This window comes from Gekko japonicus, unplaced genomic scaffold (assembly GCF_001447785.1).
Source record: "Gekko japonicus isolate JY-2015 unplaced genomic scaffold, Gekko_japonicus_V1.1 scaffold114, whole genome shotgun sequence".
Classification (NCBI taxonomy): Eukaryota; Metazoa; Chordata; class Lepidosauria; order Squamata; family Gekkonidae; genus Gekko; species Gekko japonicus.
In genome coordinates this window covers 1,606,951-1,628,066 of record NW_015173125.1, presented here as the reverse complement: position 1 = coordinate 1,628,066, position 21,116 = coordinate 1,606,951, and the positions used below count along the sequence as shown (strand labels likewise).

Below are 21,116 nucleotides of genomic sequence, written 5' to 3'. Positions count from 1 at the left end.
CTTCTTCTCCTTCTTCTCCTTCTTCTTCTTCTTCTTCTCCTTCTCCTTCTTCTCCTTCTTCTCCTTCTTCTTCTTCTTCTTCTCCTTCTCCTTCTTCTCCTTCTTCTCCTTCTTCTTCTTCTTCTTCTCCTTCTCCTTCTTCTCCTTCTTCTCCTTCTTCTTCTTCTTCTTCTCCTTCTCCTTCTTCTCCTTCTTCTCCTTCTTCTTCTTCTTCTTCTCCTTCTCCTTCTTCTCCTCCTCCTTCTCCTCCTTCTCCTCCTCCTTCTCCTCCTTCTCCTCCTTCTCCTCCTTCTCCTCCTTCTCCTTCTTCTTCTCCTTCTTCTTCTCCTTCTTCTTCTTCTTCTTCTCCTTCTTCTTCTTCTTCTCCTTCTTCTTCTCCTTCTTCTCCTCCTTCTTCTCCTCCTCCTTCTCCTCCTTCTCCTTCTCCGCCTCTGCCTCTGCCTCCTCTTCCTCTTAAGGGCAGTCCTCAAAAGAGCTCTCTCAGCCCCGCCTACCTCACAGGGTGTCTGTTGTGGGGAGGGGGAGGGAAAGGAGTTTGTAAGCCGCGCTGAGACACCTTTGGGTAGTGAAGGGCCATGGGGTATAAATCCAATCTCTTCTCCTTCTTCTTCTTCTTCAAGACTGAAATGTTCAAACTCTTCCACCTTTCCTCACAGGAAGGGTGCTCCAATCCCTTAATTATCTTGGTTGCCCTCCTTGGTGCTTTGAGATGCAGCAACCAGAACTGCCCACTCTTCCCAGTAAGGCCACACCATAGCACTATGCCACAGCAGTACAATATTTTCAGTCCTTTTCCTAATAAGTTCCTGTCATGGAGTTCTCCCCTCGTTGCTCGCTGGCAATTCCCATCACCATCGAAGTCACCACAACTGCCAACACCCTCTTTGGGCTCTAAGTTGGCCATGAGGAGGAGGCGCCTTTCCCCATATGTTCCCCCCAAGAGCACTACGGTCGGGGGACCAAAATTTACTAGCTATTCCGGGCCCCAAGGATATTAAACTTGCTGCAACTAGGGCCGGGCTTTTTCGGTGGCGGCTCCTACCTGGTGGAATGAGCTCCCAGGGGAGATCCGGGCCCTGCGGGAGCCTGTAAGACAGAGCTCTTCCACCAGGCTTTTGAGTAGGAGCCGCCGCCCTACTATACCACCACCGCCATCGTTGTGGAGGCCCTGAAGAAACACCTGTAACATCTGAATATTGCAAAGAATGAAACATCTGTAACATCTGAACATTGCGAAGAAGTCCTAGCCATGGGAAACATTACCGGGAACTCGGGACCTTTGATCCGCCATCTTTGGAGTTATGTACTAAGCACCACTGTTTTAACTTTCAGGATGTTTTAATGTTGTATTGTATTGTTTTAAGCCAGTATGTATATCATGTTTTATTATGGCAAGGTTGCTTGCCCCTGTAAGCCGCCCTGAGCCCATTGGGGAGGGCGGGGTATAAATACGAAAATAAATAAATATAAATAAATAAAATAAATATCAGCAGGAGCCGGATTTGGCACAAAGGTTTCCTCAGAAAAGAGTCAAAAGGGGAGGAGGAAGGCCCCCCCATTTCCTCACTTTTAGAAGATTTCTAGATGTGAGGACACCCCAGGTTGCAGATATTTAGGCTTCCCCGGCAACCTACTTAGCCTGTGCCATTTGCTCTGGGTATTTTCAGGAGGCACCATTGAGGTTTATAGTCCAGCTAGTAAGAAGAAGAAGAAGAAGAGATTGGATTTGTACCCTGTCCTTCACTCGGAGCGGCTTACAAACTCCTTTCCCTTCCCCTCCCCACAACACACACCCTGCGAGGTAGGCAGGGCTGAGAGAGCTCTGTCAGAAACTGCTCTTTTTTCAAGAACAGCTCTGACAGAACTACGGCTTGCCCAAAGTCATCCAGCAGGTGCAAGTGGAGGAGTGGGGAATCAAACCTGGTTCTCCCAGATTAGAGTCCGTGCACTGAACCACTACACCAAACTGGCTCTCAATAAAGTTACAATAAGTTAAGAAGAAGAGATTGGATGTATACCCCGAACTTCACTACCAAAAGGTGTCTCAGAGCGGCTTACAAACTCCTTTCCCTTCCCCTCCCTGCAACAGACACCCTGTGAGGCAGGTGGGGCTGAGAGAGCTCTGACAGAAACTGCTCTTTTTTCAAGGAGACCTCTTGTCAGAACTATGGCTTGCCCAAGGTCATCCAGCCAGGTGCAAGTGGAGGAGTGGGGAATCAAACCCGGTTCTCCCAGGTTAGAGCTTGTATCTTGGCGTTGCTGTTTCTCCACCGTGCCCTCGCTGTCCCTGCATGTGGTTTGCACATGGCTCTGTTCAGTCCTCTGGTACCTCCTTATCTGTACTATTTTGATCGGGTGCCCTGGCATAGTGCCCCGGCTCTCTGACCCTAGACTGGTGCAAGAGTCCTTGCCCCCCATTCCGCGCCTCCTTTTCTCCCTTGCTCTGGGGGGCTGGGCCGGGAGTCTTCTTTGAGCCACCGGTCCCTTTGGTGCTCTTCCTCTCTTGGAGCCAGCCCGGCGCACATCTCCCCCCCCCCCTTTTCTTCCCCATGTCATGCCACAGCTGAGTCACTTTGGATCACGGAAGCCATCCGTTTCCCTGGAGACGCTTTGCAAATGGAAAGCCAGTTTTATGAATTGGGAAATTGAATCTCTAATGAATTGATATGGGCAGCAAAGCTTGGACAAATGTGATTGGAAGAAGAATGGGGGAGGGCTGGCAAGTGGCCTCCTGGGGACTTAATGCCTTAAATGGCCCACAGGTTATCCACAAATGGATGGGTTCGGGAGGCAACTCTGACAGGCCTCACTCCCCGGCTTCCTTCCGTGAGCGCTGAGCACACCGTGCTCCGGGCCAGTGCGCCCTCCTCCCACCAGTGCTGATTTCCTGGCCCTGAAATGCAGCCTGAGTCCTGTTCGTAGCATCGAAGGAGGGCCTGCATGTATACAGTCAATGGGAAACTGTCTGTCACCGTGTAGCCAGTTTGGTGTCGTGGTTAAGTGCGCAGACTCTAATCTGGGAGAACCGGGTTTGATTCCCCACTCCTCCACTTGCAGCTGCTGGATGACCTTGGACAAGCCATAGTCCTTTCAGAGCTGTCCTTGAAAAAGAGCTGTTTCTGTCAGACCTCTCTCAGCCCCACCCACCTCACAGGCAATGCTCCCTCTAAGCCGTGGAGTCTTGTGAGCAAAAATTCTACTTTGTGAGCTACTGGCATGAAAGTTGTGAGTGAGTGATGTGGCTGCTGCATAAAATAGTCTGCTCTGGAGCCCTCCTTCCTGAGCGAAGGCAAAAATCTGTGAGCCGGAGGCTAAAAAAACTGTGAGCTACCTCACATTAACTCAGTGTCAGTTAGAGGGAACGATGCTCACAGGGTGTCTGTTGTGGGAAGGGGAAGGGAAAGGAGTTTGTAAGCCGCTCTGAGACACCTTTCGGTAGTGAAGGGCGGGGTATACATCCAATCTCTTCTTCTTTTCTCTAGTTTGTAGAACAGGTGGCTGAATATTTCCAGCATTTTCTCCCGCAAGTCTTTGGGTTCATCGCTTCGTCATTGATTGCACAGATTTCCAGCACTGCTTCTTAGGCACGGGGTGGGTGGTGGTGGTGGAGGCAGAGTATGCTGTCAACTTGCAGCCAGCGGAGGGGAGGGCAACCCCTGAAGCACGGCTTTTCCTGCTAAGTGTGGCCCAAACTAGGCGTCCAGGAGAATGCATGGCTGCCATCAGGAACAGGAACCGCGTGGCTTGCTTCTCGGAGAGAACGTGGTGGCCAGTGAGTGGCCAGTAAGTGACGAAACCCGGCGGAGGCGGAGTCGTGGAAGGCACGGTGACGTGGCGGCACAGGCGCGGCAGAGCCAGAAATGGACGTTAGCCGGGGCTGTAGCTAACACAGACCGTGCACCAAGACGGGCCCGCCAGGGGAAGCCACCGGACTGGAAGACCTGCTCCAGGACACCAGAGACTGAACGCCGACACCTGAAGACCGCCTGGAAGAAGGAGCCGAGAACAGCAAGCCCTGCCACCTGGGTGCCGGTAGGCAGCCCCGTCCCTTGTGTAATATGTGGCCTTAGATAGGAAAATTGGAAATTGGAATCTGTATGTAAACCGCTCAGAGACCCTTCGGGGTTAGTGCGGTATATAAATCGAATGTATAAATAAATGTATAAATAAACGTACCCGTGTCCTGGCCTCTCGGCGTTCCACATTTCCCTGCCTTCTGTCAGTGACTGTCAGCGCTGTGGGATGTGATCAGTCAGAACGTCGTGATTCCAGGAGGGGCCGTGGCAGAGGGGGACGGGGCGGTGGACGCACAGGTGCTGAGCTTGGACCAACAGACGTAACCTCAAGGGCGGCCCTGGTGTTGGTGACTGTCCGTGATGACACCCTGGGAGTCCAGGACTGCCAAGCGTCCAGTGTTCCCTCTAGGCTGAGTTTTTTTGTGAGCTAGCTCACGGATTTTTAGCCTCCGGCTCACACCTTTTTGTCTCAGCTCAGGAAGGAGGGGGCTCCAGAGCAAACTCATTCATGCAGTAGCCAAATCACTCGCTCACCACTTCAATGCCAGCCGCTCACAAAGTAGAGCTTTTGCTCGCGAGACTCCACAGCTTAGAGGGAGCATTGGCCAGTTGAACCCAGGACCTTCTTTATGCAAAGCAGAGACTCTTCCACTGAGCCACAGCCCCTCCCTTGAAGCAGTACACATAGGAAGCTGCCTTCTACTGAATCAGACCCTTGGCCCCTCAAGGTCAGTACTGTCTACTCTGAGAGGCAGTGGCTCTCCAGGGTTTCAGGTAGAGTTCTTTAACATGACCCCCTGCCTGGTCCTTTTAAACCGGAGATGCCGGGGGTTGAACCTGGGACTTTCTGTGTGTCGGGGGGGGGGGCTCTGCCACTGAGCCACGGCCCCTTCCCTCCACAGCAGACCCAGGTACTCGTGGCTAAGAGCTGCTGACTGGCTCCTCCGTCCTCAGGAACTCATCTTCTCCCCTTTCACAAGTCAGTGACCATCATTCAACTTGTGGCAGCAAATTCCGTTCAGTGGCGCATTATGTGAAGAGTCACTTTTCTAAAATTTCAGTGAGTTTTAATATATCATGGGACAGGAAATATAGGGGTGGGAAAGGGTACAAGGGGTGGGATAGGACATGAAGGAAAATTTCATCAAATTTGTATCACAGCTGTTACATATTTTCAGTCCTAATTCTTTGTTTCCAGTTCTGTCTCTTTGTATAATTACTAAGGTTAGCATCGCTTAATCGCTGACATATTCTGTTACGTTTCCTGATAAGAGTCTAATGCTCTATAGTTCAAATTGGAGTTTCTCCGAACTTATATTGTGTTTACTCATTGTTCTTGGATTTCGAGGTTTCTTTCCACCCAGTCGTAAAATAGTGTCCAGCTATTTCTTACGTTTCGTTAACTTCTGTCCTTCAATAGGTTTGACAATATATCTATTTCCTTTTTGGTCCAAAAGTTCATCTTCTGTTGGTATCTCTGCTTCCTTACAATACTTAGCATATAAAATTCTTGCTCCTGTAACTACATGTATGGGTTAGATATTCTACTTTCTTATCATTTACATCGGGTATTCAGGGGTCATTTTGTAGAAAAAAGAGCTAGGGGAACTCATTAGCATAACTCATTAGCATATGCCACACTCCCTGACATCAGGGGCCCGGCGGTGGACCTGCAAGGCCAGCGGGAGTGCGAGGAAGCCCCGCCAAGGCCCTCCCTGGCCCCAGGCAGGCCAGGGGAGGGGAGAGGTGGGGAGGAAGCAACTTACCCTCCCTCTTCTCCTGCCTCCTCCTGGCTGAATGAGGGCTGGAAGCGGGGCGGCCGGAAGCAGGGGGGGGGGCTTCGTCATGTGCCCCGCCCGCCGTACCTCACCCGGGGGAACTGCGATCCCCCCCGAAATGACCTCTGGGTATAATATTGAGCAAAAACATTTCAGGTTCAAATGGTAGAGGTAACAAACATACTTTCTGTAACATTTCATGGACCCTTCTCCAATATAACATTGCCTATTTACACTTCCACCAAACATGAAAATAACTTCCCACCCTTGTTTTACATTTCCAGCATTTATCAGACATTGGAGGTTACATTCTAGCTAGTTTTTGGGTTTTGGGGTTTTTTTAAGAGTCACTTTTATGTGCCCGTCCTGCATCGACACCTGTGGGCACTTCAAGGAACGGTGATGGATCCTTCGGGGATCCTTCTCATCCAAAGGGGACTCCAAGGGTGGTTAATGGCCGGTTGAGCCCTACGACCTCAGATTCAAACAGCTTTCCTCAGAAGTGCCAACAACAAGGAATCTGCCTCCTTGGCCCTGATTTACTTCCTCCCAGAACCGCCTCAGGACTGCTGCCCTCTTCCTATAAATAAGCTGCTGCTGTCAACACCGCTGAGCCACACTTTAAAAATGTCACTGTCTGGTTCGGAGCGGCTGTGAAACGGTGACAGGTTGACGGAAGACCATACGATGTGTCCGCATCCGCCACTGTCGTCAGTCGAGGAAAGAGAAGGCGTGACCCAGCGGGGTTCTGGCCAGAGTGTCCAGAGACGGAGAGGCTGGAATTTGACTTCAGCAGAATGGCTAAAAGGTCTGTCTCAAAGGCATCGCTTCTGACAGATGAGTTCAGACTTTTCGATCTTGGGCTTCAGAAGCACAGCAGGTTTGGGGCCGTGAGTCCAACTGAGGGTACCCACTGATTCGATCTTTTTCACTGTTCAACTGGCTTTTAAGTAAACGTAAATACATAGCCCTGACCTGAATGGCCCGGCCTGGCCTGATCCTGCCAGATCTTGGAAGATAAGCAGGGTCGGCCCTGGTCAGTATTTCGATGGGAGGCCGCCAAGGAAGTCTGGGGTTGCTAGGCAGAGGCAGGCCGTGGCCCACCACCTCTGAAGGCCTCTTGTTTTGAGAATCCTACGGGGTCGCCAGAAGTCAGCTGCAACTCAAAAGCACTTTCCCCCACCACCAAATACATAACATTATGAAGGTGAATTTCAAGGGGTCCCCAAAGGAAAGAGGCCGCTGCTTTGTACATGTGACTGTTTATACGTTAACCACTTGCCACAAAGTGATACGCACGATTAGAGTCCGTGCACTTAACCACTGCACCAAACTGGCACCAGTTTAAACATTGTTTTTAATAACGTGGTGGCGGGCCTCCGCCTATGCGCACACCGCCAACACTTTTTTTAAAATGGCGGGTGAAAAGCGGAAGCCTCGGGCAGCTTTCGAGCAGGGAGGGGGTTTAAACTAGAAGTGGCTCGAGACCGGAGGAGCGATCAGACGTCAGGAAAGTGCAGCTGGAACCGGAGAATCAGGAAAACACCACTTTGGGACCGGGTATCAAAATACTCTGGGTTAAAGCGGTTTTGAGCCGGAAAGCGACGGCTGGGGAGGCAGATGTTGACCATGTTTATGAGGTGGGCCAAAAGTGGACTAAACGGCCCATCTGAACGCACCCAAAGAGTCTGATTCCATAGAATCATAGAGTTGGAAGATACCTCCAGGGTCATCTAGTCCAACCCGCTGCACAAGGCAGGGAATTCACAAATACCCCCCACGCACCATATAAGGCCGCTTCATGTGTTCACATGTCAACCTTTGTGATGGGACCTCACCAGTGTTAGATGGTATACTAAATGCCATGTGCTCAAAGGGTCATCAGACCAGTTTATGGTAAAAAAAATGCAAACACTGTTAATATATCAATCAAATTTCTCAGGAGAAGTAAAATCTTCTAGCGTGGGAACAGCCCTCTGACCCCGAAATGCTGCAGGTGAGGCTTAAATTCAGTACCATCTCTTCAAACACAACTCCATAGGTACCACATGGTAGGCAGTGACCCCACAAGGATGCCCACGTGGAGTGCTCAGTTGATGCTGTGCTATGAAGTCATTAGGTTCTGAGCCTCAGTGGTTTTCCTCCTTCATCTGTAATACTGGACTGGTAAGGCCTACCTTGCAGGGTTGTTGTGGGGATAACTGAGATACCATCTGTGAAGCACGCTGAAGCTCTGTATACATGTTTATAGCAATACCATATCACACATAACATTTTGGGCTTAGTATCTCTGCGCTGTAGATTTTAATGGGTGGAATCCAGATACTGTTTACCACTCCTGCCGCAAGAGCAGAGCTTTCTCTGCCTCCCTCCTCCTGCTGCAGTCCGCCGAGTACTCCAAAATGCTGCTTTTGGAGGACAGGAGTCTCTTAGGAGCACCATCATAGGCAACTGGGGAGCTACAATGTGTGTGGGAAGACTGGTTAAAATTCCTTCTGGATCCAACCCGCTAATGATTTATTTGAAATGCTTTTTATCCTTTGCTCATTGGCCAAAATCCCCAAAGCAGAACAAGGGCTGAGGAAAAGGGAGAGAGAGAGAGGCTTGCCAAGTCCACTGAGTAAGTTCTAGGCTGAGAGAAGATTTGAACTCGGGGACTCAGGCCGAGAGGGAAGCTGGCTTTTTCCTTGGGAGTCTTTGCTGTCACTGTGCTGTGGAATCTCTCTTTGTGTGTTGTACGACTTTATCCTGCCAGTTAGCATCAGTTTGGTGTCGTGGTGGAGTGCGTGGACTCTCATCTGGGAGAACCGGGTTTGATTCCCCACTCCTCCACTTGCAGCTGCTGGATGACCTTGGGCAAGCCGTAGTCCTGTCAGAGCTGTCCTTGAAAAGAGCAGTTTCTGTCAGAGCTCTCTCAGTCCCGCCTACCTCACCGGGTGTCTGTTGTGGGAAGGGGAAGGAGTTTGTAAGCCTCTCTGAGTCTCCGAGTGAAGAGTGGGGTATAAATCCAATCTCTTCCTCCTTCCAAGGAGTTCAGGTGTCTTCCATCCCCATTTAATGGTCACAAAAATGCGACAAGGTTGGTTAGGTTGAGAGAGGACTTGACTACTCCCAGTCAATAGCGAGTTCCATGGCGGAGACAGAGCCTCATCTGGCAGTCTAACCGCTGCTCTGCAGTGGCTACTGTAGAATCCAGGCAGGGCCAGTTTTTCAGAAGGGCCCCAGCATTGGATCCCACATTCTCTCTAAAGAAACAACACAGCTGTTGCGAGAGCATTCTGTTTTTTCAAGGGCTGGAAGGACGGGTGAAGCGCATTGCTCTGGGGTCCGATGGCCACGAAAGGAGGCAGCCGATTCTGTAGTCTCGAGCTGTCGAGCAGTTTAACAAATTAAGCCTTTGCAGTAGAGGCGATGAGGAATGCTTTGGCTCTGCTGGATGGAGCAGTTGTTCTGTTACGGCTATTGTTTCCTTTCCGACTAATGGCTGCAATTTAGAAATCGCACACATTAGGTCAACCCTCTTGAAATCTTTCTCTGACCTGGACGAGTTAGGCCAGGAAGCTCTGACAAGCTTGTCCGCGGAAAGGAGCCAGGATCCAATTATGGCTTCCCTAATGGCTCATTACTTATCATGAAAGGCTGCCAGTGTCTGAGATTCCAGCAACTGGGAGGGATCTGCGTTTGCGTCTCTGTGCTCCAAAAAGGTTTCTAGCCGGGGGGACGCAGAGGAAGACAAAGGTGTGTTCTGTCTTGCTTCGGCTCTAGGAGATAACCTGCAGTGTAACTCGCCTGGCAGGCATGGTTTCTCCTTCTGAGACAGAGGGCAAGGTGAGAATTGGCACTCATGGGTGGTTTGGCTCCTCGGCCAGTGGGCAGCAGCACGTGGTTACAGGTGTCCAGAAGTTGATTGGCCCCTATAAAGCTGGGACTCGGAGCTAAAGTCTCAGAATGGGACACATGAACACCTGTGTTCAAAGTTCTGGAATTAACCTTTAAGGACCTAGACGGTCTGGGACCCACCTTTCTTCGGGACAGCCTCTCCTGGTATGTCCCTCGAAGACAACTGCGTTCTGCAGATAAGAACTTACTGGTGGTCCCTAGCGAAAGAGACATCCGGCTGCCCTCAACCAGAGCCAGGGCATTTATGGCCCTGGCTCCAACCGGGTGGAACGCTCTGCCGAACAACATTCACGCCCTGCGGGACTTAATGCAGTTTGGTGTAGTGGTTAAGTGCACGGACTCTAGTCTGGGAGAGCCGGGTTTGATTCCCCACTCCTCCACTTGCACCTGGCTGGATGACCTTGGGCAAGCCACAGTTCTGATAAGAGCTGTCCTTGAAAAAGAGCCGTTTCTTTCAAGAGCTCTCTCAGCCCCACCTACCTCACAGGGTGTCTGTTGTGGGGAGGGGAAGGGAAAGGAGTTTGTGAGCTGCTCTGAGACACCTTTGGGTAGTGAAGGGCGGGGTATAAATCCAATCTCTTCTTCTGCTTCTTCTGTAAGGCAGATCTGTTCCGCCAGGCATTTGACTGAGGACAGGAATGGTTTTTCCATCTGTCTGGCACTCCTGTCTTTCTGCCCCCTCCCCCCGGTGGGACAGTGACGCAATTTGAAATGTCGCAGCACCATCTAATTAGATTAATTGCTGTGTTTTCATTGTGTGGTTCTTAAATTATGATTGTGTTTTTACTGTCGTGCACTGCCCTTAGCCCTGTATCCTTGGTACATCACAGTCAGTGTTATCTACTCAAACTGGGTTTCACGGGGTCTCAGGCGGAGGTCTTGCCCATCACCTAGTCCTTACCTGGAGATGCTGGGGATTGAACCTGGAACCTCTTGCATGCTATACAGATGGAGGATCTGTTTATTTTTATTTATTTATTTAATTAATTCGATTTCTATCCCGCCTTGCCTGACAAGCAGGCTCAAGGCGGCATTCAATAATAATTTACAATAAAACAGGTAAAATTCTAACAATAAAATATAAAGTGCAGATTAAATACCAACGATAAAGTGCACATGGCGATCGTTGTTGTTGGCCCCGTATGACTAGACCAGTATCCCAAAGAAAGTGCCAGTAATAGATGTTCAGTAGCTCATTCAGTGTTGGCTCCTAATCGAAAGCCTGGTGGAAGAGCTCAGTTTTACAGGCCCTGCGGAACTGTAGAAGGTCCCGCAGGGCCCTGATGTCCTCCGGGAGCTCGTTCCACCAGTATGGAGCCGCCTTGCCTGACAACCCCGGCCTATTAAGTGTAGAACTGGGAGATGGTCGGACTGGAAAGCAGTGTTCCCTCCAAGCGGAATTAGTGTGAGCCAGCTCACAGTTTTTTAGCCTCCGGCTCACACGTTTTTGTCTTAGCTCAGGAAGGGTGGCTCCAGAGCAAACTAATTTATGCAGGAGCCAAATCGCTCGCTCGCAACCTTAATGCCAGTAGCCCACAAAGTAGAATTTTTGTTCACAAGACTCCACAGCTTAGAGGGAGCCTTGCTGGAAAGGCCCAATGGCCAGTTAGCCCCGGTCCGCCCATCCACCAATTGTGAGCTGATCAGTTCGTGCGGGGCAGCATGCAGAAAGCAGGTGCCGTGCAAGAGGAGCTCAGAGAGCAAAATCGCTCCATGCCCAGCCACACTCAACTGGAGAGGGCGAAGAAGATCTCCCAGTGTCAGTAAACCACTGCAGAAGGAAGTGTGCCTCTGTGGTCCAGCCTCCGCTTGGCGTGCAGGAGGTCCGAGGCTCCATCCCTCTGAAAAGGAGTTGGGTCGTGGGTGTTTGGCAAGACTTCCTTAGCCAGAGGACTCCTGTCCAGCACAGTAGAGTGAGCTAGAAGGACCAACGGCTTAGCCGGCGTTCCTTATCTCGACCTTGTTTCAGGGAAGTGGTTAACAGAGTTCCCGAGATATTTACAGAGGGCAGCTCTAGTTAGTCCGCGGTAGAACAGCCAGATTCGACTTGAATCTAGAGTTCCAGAGAGACTCCCAAAAGGGTAAAAAGGCGTCAATCAAACATCTGGGGTGGTTTTGCTTTGAAGTCTGCTTCCGGATCTGCACCAGCCTTCAGTCTGGCACCATCGACCCTTGAATGAAACGACTCCCTCTCCGGAGTAACCCCTGCCCTCTTGTGACCCCCAAGAGAAGCCCACCCTGGAAGGAGCCGTCATACCATGTCCAGGAGAAGGCGCCCAGGAGATGAATAGGAGGGCAGAAGACACCAAGTCTCTTCGGACGCGGGCTACTTAGCTCTCGCCGTCCTGAATCTAATAAAGCTTTCACATTTTATCATTACATTTGGCCCAGCCGTTCTGCCCGGGAGTGAATTATGTTAGAGTAATACGGTCGAGAGAAATTAGATTACCCAGAAATAAAGCAGACTAAAAGGGCAGCTGCTGCGTTATTGGAAGGGGAGACGGTAACCTCCAGGGAAAGTGTGAGAGCAGAATAGAGCGTTGGAAGGAGCAGCGTGGGGGAGAGAGAGAAGGAGGAGGAGGAGGAGGTCACTTGTGAATTGGCAGTCGGGGACTAGCCAACTTTTTGCCTCCCCGTGCCGTCTTTCTTGACCCTCCTCAGATGTGGGATACTCCAGAACAGGGCTTTTTTGGTAGAAAAAGCCCAGCAGGAACTCATTAGCATAATAGGCCACACTCAACAGCAGAAACTCATTAGCATATTAGGCAACACCCCTGACAGCACAGCTCATTGGCATATTAGGGCACTCCCCCATGTTACCAGAAGTGGGCTCATCCAGCCACACCCACCTTTTGCTTCTTATTCTGTTTACCTTGTTTCTTGTCCAAACCCAGGGCTTTTTTGTAGCAGGAACTCCTTTGCATGTTAGGCCACACACCCCTGATGTAGCCAATCCGAATGAGTTTCTGCTGTTGGGCGTGGCCTGTTATGCTAATGAGTTCCTGCTGGGTGTGGCCAACTTGGAAGCCAGTCGGAACTCCGTTCCTGTGCGTTCCTGCCCCAAAATAGCCCTGCTTCAGAACAAATGTCAGTCCTCGTGCACAAAAATGGTAGGCTCTGTGGCAAGACTCTCTGTTCCCTCTGGTACATGTGAACACACGCACACACGGGCATTCCAGTATAGCCAGTGTAAATGTGGTGGTCCTATAGGGTGGCTTTGGAGTGGGCCGCTGATTTTAGCGGCTTGAGGCAAATCTGACCGGGAAGGGAGAAGATCCTCAGGGGCAGGATTTTTAAAGTCGGGGGCATTTAAATTTCTTAGGGGGCAGATTGCCTGCATAGATTGTGTGTCAGCTGGGAACAGGAAGCGGTAAATCTGGGGCACTCGGAGTCCCTGGGAGAGTGTGGGGTGTAACTGAGCACTGGCCACAGTGGCCGGCCTGCATCACTGCGGTGCACACAATGGTCTCGTGACTCCCGAATTCCAGGGAGTTAAGATCACAGGGGCACAGCCGTTCTTGTCTTGGGATTTGATGATATCTGCCATAGAGCATATAATTGTCGAATGTGCATATAATTGTCGAATGCCCCCCTGTATGAGCTACCTCGCAGAAAATTCCTTCTAACGGCTTCATCCTAAAAGTTATTTGAGTAACAAGTTAAAATGTCAAAACTTCTCTTGAATGATTCGATCCCTGAGATCACTAATGATGTTGCCAAGTTTCTTACTGAAGTTCTTAAGGTACAAAATCTTAGATAGTACTATTTTGATTGTTCTACATTTGTATGGAATCTTAGATTTTAATTTTACGATACAATGTTTTATATACCTTATGACTAATGATATGCCAATAAAGCTCTATGAATTAATTAATTAATTAATTAATTTTACGATAGAGTGTTTTATATACCTTATGACTAATGATATGCCGATAAAGGTGAATGAATGAATGAATGAATGAATGAATGAATGAATGACTCCCGAATTCCAGTGGCAGGATGTGGCTTGGCCTTCTTTCCAGCCCCAGGTTCACTAGTGAGCAGCTCAGAAAACAAAACCAGCTTTTTTTTGGGGGGGGGAGGATATGGGCTGACCATGCTGTTAAAACCCCTCCGTGTTAATCTTTATCCAGAAGCTCTAGTGTGAAAGGTTAGCACTATGGCGACTCTCCCGCAGTGGCCCAGCTCGTTTTTGCAGGATACGAATGCGGCAGTCTCACTCTTTCCCTTCTCTTTATCTTTTGCAGTCTCTCTCCAGGTGAACATTATTCCAAACAAGGTGGAAGTTGCCGTGGGAGAGTCCAAATTCTTTGTCTGTGAAGGTAAGCGCAGCTTGGCGGAGGGGTCGGTCTTGCCCCCACCTGGATGAAACAGCCTTGCCTCCTCACTGGGCAGAGCACGGAAATGGAGAGCTTTGCTGTAAGGTCCCAGAGGGGACTCCCCGTTCTAGGCGATGCTTCCCAGTCCCAGACATGGACTTCCTTGTCTTTTTAGTATTATGTCGTTTATAAGTGAGGACCAGCTGTCCAGGGATCATGTCAGGATGCTTGGAAGCGCTGGTGGAACTAAAACTCTAAAACTGAGCCAGATGATTCATCAGAAGCCTTTGTTCCAGACCCAGAAGCCCAGATCAAAGGAGTTCTGATGATGTATAGTGGAAGCAGCTCTTAGATGGGCTTAGCTACTGGGGGGTGTCTTCCCCAAGGGATCCTGGGATTGGAAGCCTGGGTCCTTGCCTTGGGGAACCTTGACTGGGTGGAAAGGTGGCATGGAAATGTTTTAAATAAAATAAAGACATAATGGCGTTTGGTGTAATGGTTAAGAGTGGCAGACTGTAATCTGGAGAACTGGGTTTGATTCCCCACTCCTCCATATGCAGCCCGCTGGGTGACCTTGGGTCAGTCACAGTTCTCTCTGAGCTCACTCAGCCCCACCCGCCTCACAGGGTGTCTGTTGTGGGGAGAGGAAGGGAAGGAGATTGTAAGCCACTCTGAGACTCCAAGGGAAGGGCGGGGTATAAATCAAAGAAAGGGGGAGAGAGAGAGAGGGAGAGAAATCTGGAAATATAAGAAATGATGGAGAGAGATCTATTCATCTCTCCAAGATCCTTTACAGTGCCCCGTTGGGCTTGGATTTTTCCTTGTTGTCTGCTTCTTGTTGTGGCCTGTTTTTTGAGATGAAAAACTGGAAGCAAACGGGGTCCTGCCCACCTAGGATGTGGTGCCCTCTGTTCCGTGCAGTCAACAAGCTTTCTTGGCAACCAGGCTGGCACAGTAGAGCGAAGTCTATTTATTGACTCCGTTTAAACCCGACCTTTCTCCCCACTGTGGACCCCAAGTGGTGTGCGTTGTTATCCTCACCTCTGTCGTATCCTCATAGAGAGTATGACTGGCCCAAGGGCACCCAGCGCACTTCCTTGGCAGAGTGATGATTCAAACCAGGGTGTCTCAGATCCACACCTGACACTCTGACCACTGCAGCACCCTCAGTTCTTGCCATCTACTCTCTGCTCTTGATGTTAAGGATGCAGTCCTGTGCTTGCTAACCTGGGAATATGCCCCACTGAAAACAGTGAGGCTCAACTTCCATGTAAATGGGCGTCAGATTGAGCTGTGTGGGACAGAATCTGCCGGATCGCTGTGTTTGGCATGCCTTTGGGTCGTTGTGTTGGACATAAGAACATGAGAGAAGCCAATGTTGGATCAGGCCAATGGCCCGTCCAGTCCAACACTCTGTGTCACACAGTGGCCAATAAGACCAGATGCCATCAGGAGGTCCAGGGCCAGGACACTAGAACCCCCCCCACTTTTGCCCCCCCCCCCCAAGCACCAAGAACATAAGAACATGAGAGAAGCCAGTGTTGGATCAGGCCTATGGCTCGTCCAGTCAAACACTCTGTGTCACACAGTGGCCAGAAATACCAGGGGCCATCAGGAGGTCCAGCAGTGGGGCCAGGACACTAGAAACACTCCCACTGTTGCCCCCCCCCCAAGCACCAAGAACATAAGGACATGAGAGAAGCCAACATTGGATCAGGCCAATGGCCCGCCCAGTCCAACACTCTGTGTCACACAGTGGCCAGAAATACCAGGGGCCCTCAGGAGGTCCAGCAGTGGGGCCCGGTACTGGTACTGGGGGTTCCCTAGCTGAGATTTCAGCTTCACCAGAACCCCTTGGGGTGCTTCTTATATACAGATGGGCCTGTAAGGTTCATTTAATGTGGATCATGGCATCCTGTACCAAGCCTTCTTTTTAAAAACGCAACAGCAGCTGATGGGGTTGTACTGTGATGCCACACAAAAATGCCCTCCGTGTCCTAGGCAATGTGTTTTGAGCCCTAGACGCAATTTGGCGGGGAATTCTAGACTTTTTTCCAGAATGGTTTCTTTCTTTTCTGAGCATGTCCCCCCTCCCCCAATTCCACCCAGTCCCTGAGTTGCAAAAGGCCACTCTGTAGAGGAAAACCCTCCAAGTCCCTGCACAGATTGTTATCTGAGCTAGTCCGTAGAAAAGCTAGAACAGGGGTCCCCCCCCCCGTCTTGTGAAGAGGTAGATTGGCATTTCCCATCAACCAAATGATCCATGTGGCTACTGTATGCCTTGGGGGACACACTCATACCATAAGGGGAGGGGGCAGGAAGGCTCCCTCTCTCCTGGCTTTCCACAAACTATGCAAAACTGGAATATTTCAAGAGGGCTTTTCTATACAGGTAACAGGGCTGCATGTGCAAAAATGATTCACGAAGCTACTTGGATAACTGATTAGGGATCATGGTCTATACGACTGGGTGTGGCTTGCTGTCAGTAAGATCCTACTATGTAGTTTTGCATCATTTAATGTATCATGTTAATACTTACATTTGGCTTCAGTTCTGTTTTTTTAGATTTCTGGTTGTTTTTACAACTCCAATCTTGTTGCATGGTTTATTGGAGTCTCCCATCCTGCTGATTGTATTGACTCTCTCTGTATAATCTACCTTGAGTCCCAGTGGGAAAGACAGACTATCTCTCTATATAATAATTCTCTGTTGGTGGTGGCACACTGCTGAGCATTCCACATGGCGCCCACAGCCTTTGGCTCCGTGATCTGTCAGTCAGAAGCTGTCCCTATCCACTGGCTGCGTTGCGTGAGTCTTGCCTCCAACAGTCTAAACAGTTTGCTGTCCCCCCCCCAATAGCCAGTCAGAACACAGAGGTTATTTGCATATGTGGCCTGATTGGCCTTTGCCTCAGAGCACAGAAGTCGTTCTAAACAGTTTGCTGTTGCTGTTCTGAGGTAAAATGTGTTCTGAGGCACCATTAGTGCCTGTTGGGAGAAACCATTGTTGCCAATCTCCAGGTGAGGGCTGAAGATCACTCAGAATTACAACTACTTTCCAGATGACAGAGATCAGTTCCCCTGGAGAAAAGGGTGGACTCTGTGTCGTTATATCCTGCTGAGATGGCCCCCGTATGACAGCCAATGTGACGTAGCAGTCAGGGCTTCAGAGCATGGTAGAGACTGCAGGTGAGGGGGGGTGGAAAGCTGAAGAGTGAGAGGGAAATAAAGGTAGGGTGATGATTGGCTGGGAAGGAGAAAGGGTTGCCAACTCCAGATGGGAAATTCCTGGAGATTTGAGGGATGGAGCCTGGAGAGGGTGAGGTTTCAGGAGGGGTGGGACCTCAGACAGGTACAGTGCCATAGACTTCACCCTCCAAACCAGCCATTCCGTCATGGGGAACCATTGTTGCCAATCTTCAGGTGAGGGCTGGAGATCACTCAAAATTACAACTGTTCTTTAGGTAGCAGAGATCAGTTCCTCTGGAGAAAATGGTGGACTTGGTGTCATACCCTGCTGAGGTCGCCACAGCAAATTGACACTGAGTGCCCAAGGCCGGGGCACTCTCCCAGTGCCTCTTTCTAGATCTCGTTGTATTTATTTCCACAACGGGCCTTATTCCTAGTAAATATATAAAATAGATGTAACTATTCATATTAGCAGTTCAAAGGCAAGAAATTGCAAGTAGATAAATAGATACCACTTCGGTGGGAAGGTAACAGCATTCCGTGCGCCTCGGTGTTTAGTCATGCCAGCCACATGACCACGGAAATGTCTTCAGACAGCGCCGGCTCTTCGGCTTGGAAATGGAGATGAACACCACTCCCTAGAGTCGGATTCAACTAGCTTTCGAGCAAGGGAAACCTTTACCTTTATTCATATTAAATATATAACTATAACCTTTTAAATTACCGGACTCTCTCTCCTCAGTACCACACAATGCAGCTCCAGAGAGACAGCAAGACTGCCTGGGTGCCTAGAGGAGAGCAAACTGGTTGTTGAGAAGAGGGAGTAAAAGCACCAGCCCCCCCCCCCCCACTGTGGCTAGACTGCTTTCCTCCTGGGGGGTGGCCAGGGTGGTGTCTTTACTTCTCCTCTTAGCGGCTTCGTGGGGTCTTCAGAGGATTCCCGGATGGAAGTCTTTGTGCTCCCAAGAAGTGCTGGGTTGGGTCCTTGACTTCCATCCCTGGCATGAGGCTCACAGCTCAGGGAGGCTCACAGCTTACCCACATACCAGCGGCAGCTGTTTCGAAGCGGGAGCCACCTGCCAACTGCAAGCCCCATTGGGCAACGGCTTTGCCCACTTCCCTGGAACATAGGGCAAGTGACACATTGTGAAACAGTGCTCAGGAGAGCCATGGGTAACCGCAAAGAGCCACACATAGCTCCGAAGCCACACAGAGCATCACTGTGCCAGAGTTTTACCTCAGGGTCTTTTCTGTTTCCAGTAATTGGGGATGCCAAACGCAAAGACATTTCCTGGTTCGCCCCCAACGGCGAGAAGCTCGTCACAAACCAGCAGCGGCTCACAGTGGCGCAGAATGGGGACTCTGAGTCCACCCTCACCATCTACAACGTCGACATTGACGATGCTGGCATCTACAAGTGCGTGGCCTCCAGTGAGGAGGGAGAGGCTGAGGCCACACTCAACGTGAAGATCTTCCGTAAGACACTGTCCCTGTTTTCTTCTGAGAACATGTAACTCGCAGGACTTAGACGGTAGCCAGTCACTTTGGGGGAGATGTGGGAGGAACCATGAGACGAGGGGGCTACTGGGAGGTGCATGTGTGGATTCTTCTACACCTTTGAAATCGGTGACTTGGTCAGGAAACCTGTCCTTGACTCTTAAGTGTACGCATGGAAGCTGCCTTATACTGAATCAGACCGCCAGTCTGCATTGTCTGCTCAAACTGGCAGCAGCTCTCCAGGGTCTCATGCAGAGGTCTTTCCCATCACCTACTGCCTGCTCCTTACTGCAGATGCCAGGGATTAAACCTGGGACGTTCTGCGTGCCAAGAAGATGCTCTGTCACTGAGCCACAGCCCCTCCCCAAACAGTTGCTGCTTGAGCATTGCTGGCGAGCCTCCCCTTACTGGCAGTCTTCAAGCAGCTGGACAAACACTTGTCAGGGAATCTTTCGGCTTTTCCTGTGTTGAGCAGGGGGTTGGACTAGATGGCCTCTGTGTCCCCTTCCAACTCTATAATTCTTCGATTCTTGATCCTGAGTCCACCCACCCTACAGTGTGTATCTCTGAGTTTGATAGCCTGAGGGCTTCCTGGGGCCCTGTCAGTTCCACTCAGTCTCCACCAGGGGTGTGCACACAAAAAACCTGTATATACCGAATATACGGCATCCATTCGGGGAATCCCTGTTTGGCTGGCCGAATCAGATTAGGGAATCTGATTCGATTTTAGGCATTATTCATTTTGGGGTGTTTTTTTGGGGGGGGTTGTCCGAACTGAATGCACATCCCTAGTCTCCACCTGGAACACACTGTAAACTGGATTGCACAGGATGATGTGATGTAGTGGGGTGGGGGTGGGCCTGGATGCCCGGATTGTGGTGCCTTCCCCATCAGCCTGGTATATGCATAATGCCTGCTCGGTGGTGTGAGGTCTGCCAGGGTCATGCTGGAGGGTCACATAGCCAAACAGAAACTGCATGGAGGAGGGGTGTTTGTGGTCTGTGCCCGTATCCTTGCCAGCAGAGCTCACGTCATGCTGGACAGATCCACCCCCTTCCCGTCTCAGGACTGACTCGATAAAGCCTAATCCCTTTCCTTTTCAGAGAAACTGACTTTCAGGAATGCCCCCCTCCCTCAGGAGTTCAAAGAAGGAGAGGATGCGGTCATTGTGTGCGACGTGGTCTCCTCCCTGCCTCCCAGCGTCATGTGGAAGCACCTGGGCCGAGACGTCGTCCTGAAAAAAGATGGTACGTACCTTACGTAGCCCTGTCTCGGGAGGGCTTTCAGTCCGATGTGGCGTGGAGAGGAGCCGAGCATGAGAAAGAAGAATGGGTGCAGTTAGGCCAGATTGGGGTTCAGTATTGAAGTCATCACCAGATATGCTCATATATGCAGGACTTTGTGTGTATATGCAGTCATGGGAAGTTGCATGGCTCATGGTGCGCACTTCATAATACACTTACACAGGGGTCGTTTCGTAGAAAAAGAGCTAGGGGAACTCATTAGCATAACTCATTAGCATATGCCACACACCCTGACATCATAAGGCCCAGCGGTGGACCTGCAAGGCTGGCGGGAGTGCGAGGAAGCCCCGCCAAGGCCCTCCCTGGCCCCAGGCAGGCAGGGGTGGGGAGAGGCGGGGAGGAAGCAACTTACCCTCCCTCTTCTCCTGCCTCCTCCTGACTGAATGAGGGCCAGAAGCGGGGCAGCCGGAAGCAGGGGGTGTGGCTTCGTCATGTGCCCCGCCCCCCACACCTCACCCGGGAGAATTGCGATCCCCCCCGAAATGACCTCTGCACTTACACATCATCTGTTAATACTCCATGCTATAGAGAGAGGGCCCCCTCTTCCTTTACTTTGTTGAGTGTTTCGCTGGTTGGACTAGGCCTGAATTCTTTCGTGATTATGGGAACAATTCTGGGGTAAAAGAAGTGTGCTAGTCAGTTAAGCTCAGTCTCTGAAATTGTGAGATAAGAGTTGACACTGCAAAGGGATCTCTGTGTGAACTCCCTCCTTTTTCTTTCAGTCCGGTTCGTTGTCCTATCCAACAATTACCTACAGATCAGAGGGATAAAGAAGACGGATGAGGGCATGTACCTCTGCGAAGGGAGGATTCTGGCCCGTGGGGAGGTGGACTTCAGGGAGATCCGGGTCATTGTCAATGGTGAGTCGCGAGGGAGGGTCTCTTTTCAAGCTGGGGTGGAGACCCCGCCCCTCCGAGTTGCCCAGTTTGTTACACAATCCGGGATTAGAAGTTACAATCTAAGATGCTTCTCTCTGTGCAGACAGACAAATTCTAAGAGGTTTCTTGTTTGTGTCACACCTTTTGAAGTCTGCTCTGTCAGACACAGTTTGGGTAATGTAAACTGGACCCCTCTACTGGAATGAAAGGGCTTTTCCCTGCAGGATCTAGAGAAG

General features: G+C 50.5%; 1 protein-coding gene across 1 annotated transcript in view; it reads left to right on the top strand.

Moving 5' to 3' along the window:
• NCAM1 (neural cell adhesion molecule 1) overlaps positions 1-21,116 on the top strand; it is a 140,255-nt gene that overhangs the window by 34,100 nt on the left and 85,039 nt on the right. Inside the window, exons 4-7 of the mRNA XM_015421985.1 lie at positions 13,942-14,016; positions 18,462-18,677; positions 19,802-19,945; positions 20,725-20,862. Coding sequence (XP_015277471.1) covers positions 13,942-14,016; positions 18,462-18,677; positions 19,802-19,945; positions 20,725-20,862 — 573 coding nt within the window. The remainder of the gene's footprint in view (positions 1-13,941; positions 14,017-18,461; positions 18,678-19,801; positions 19,946-20,724; positions 20,863-21,116) is intronic.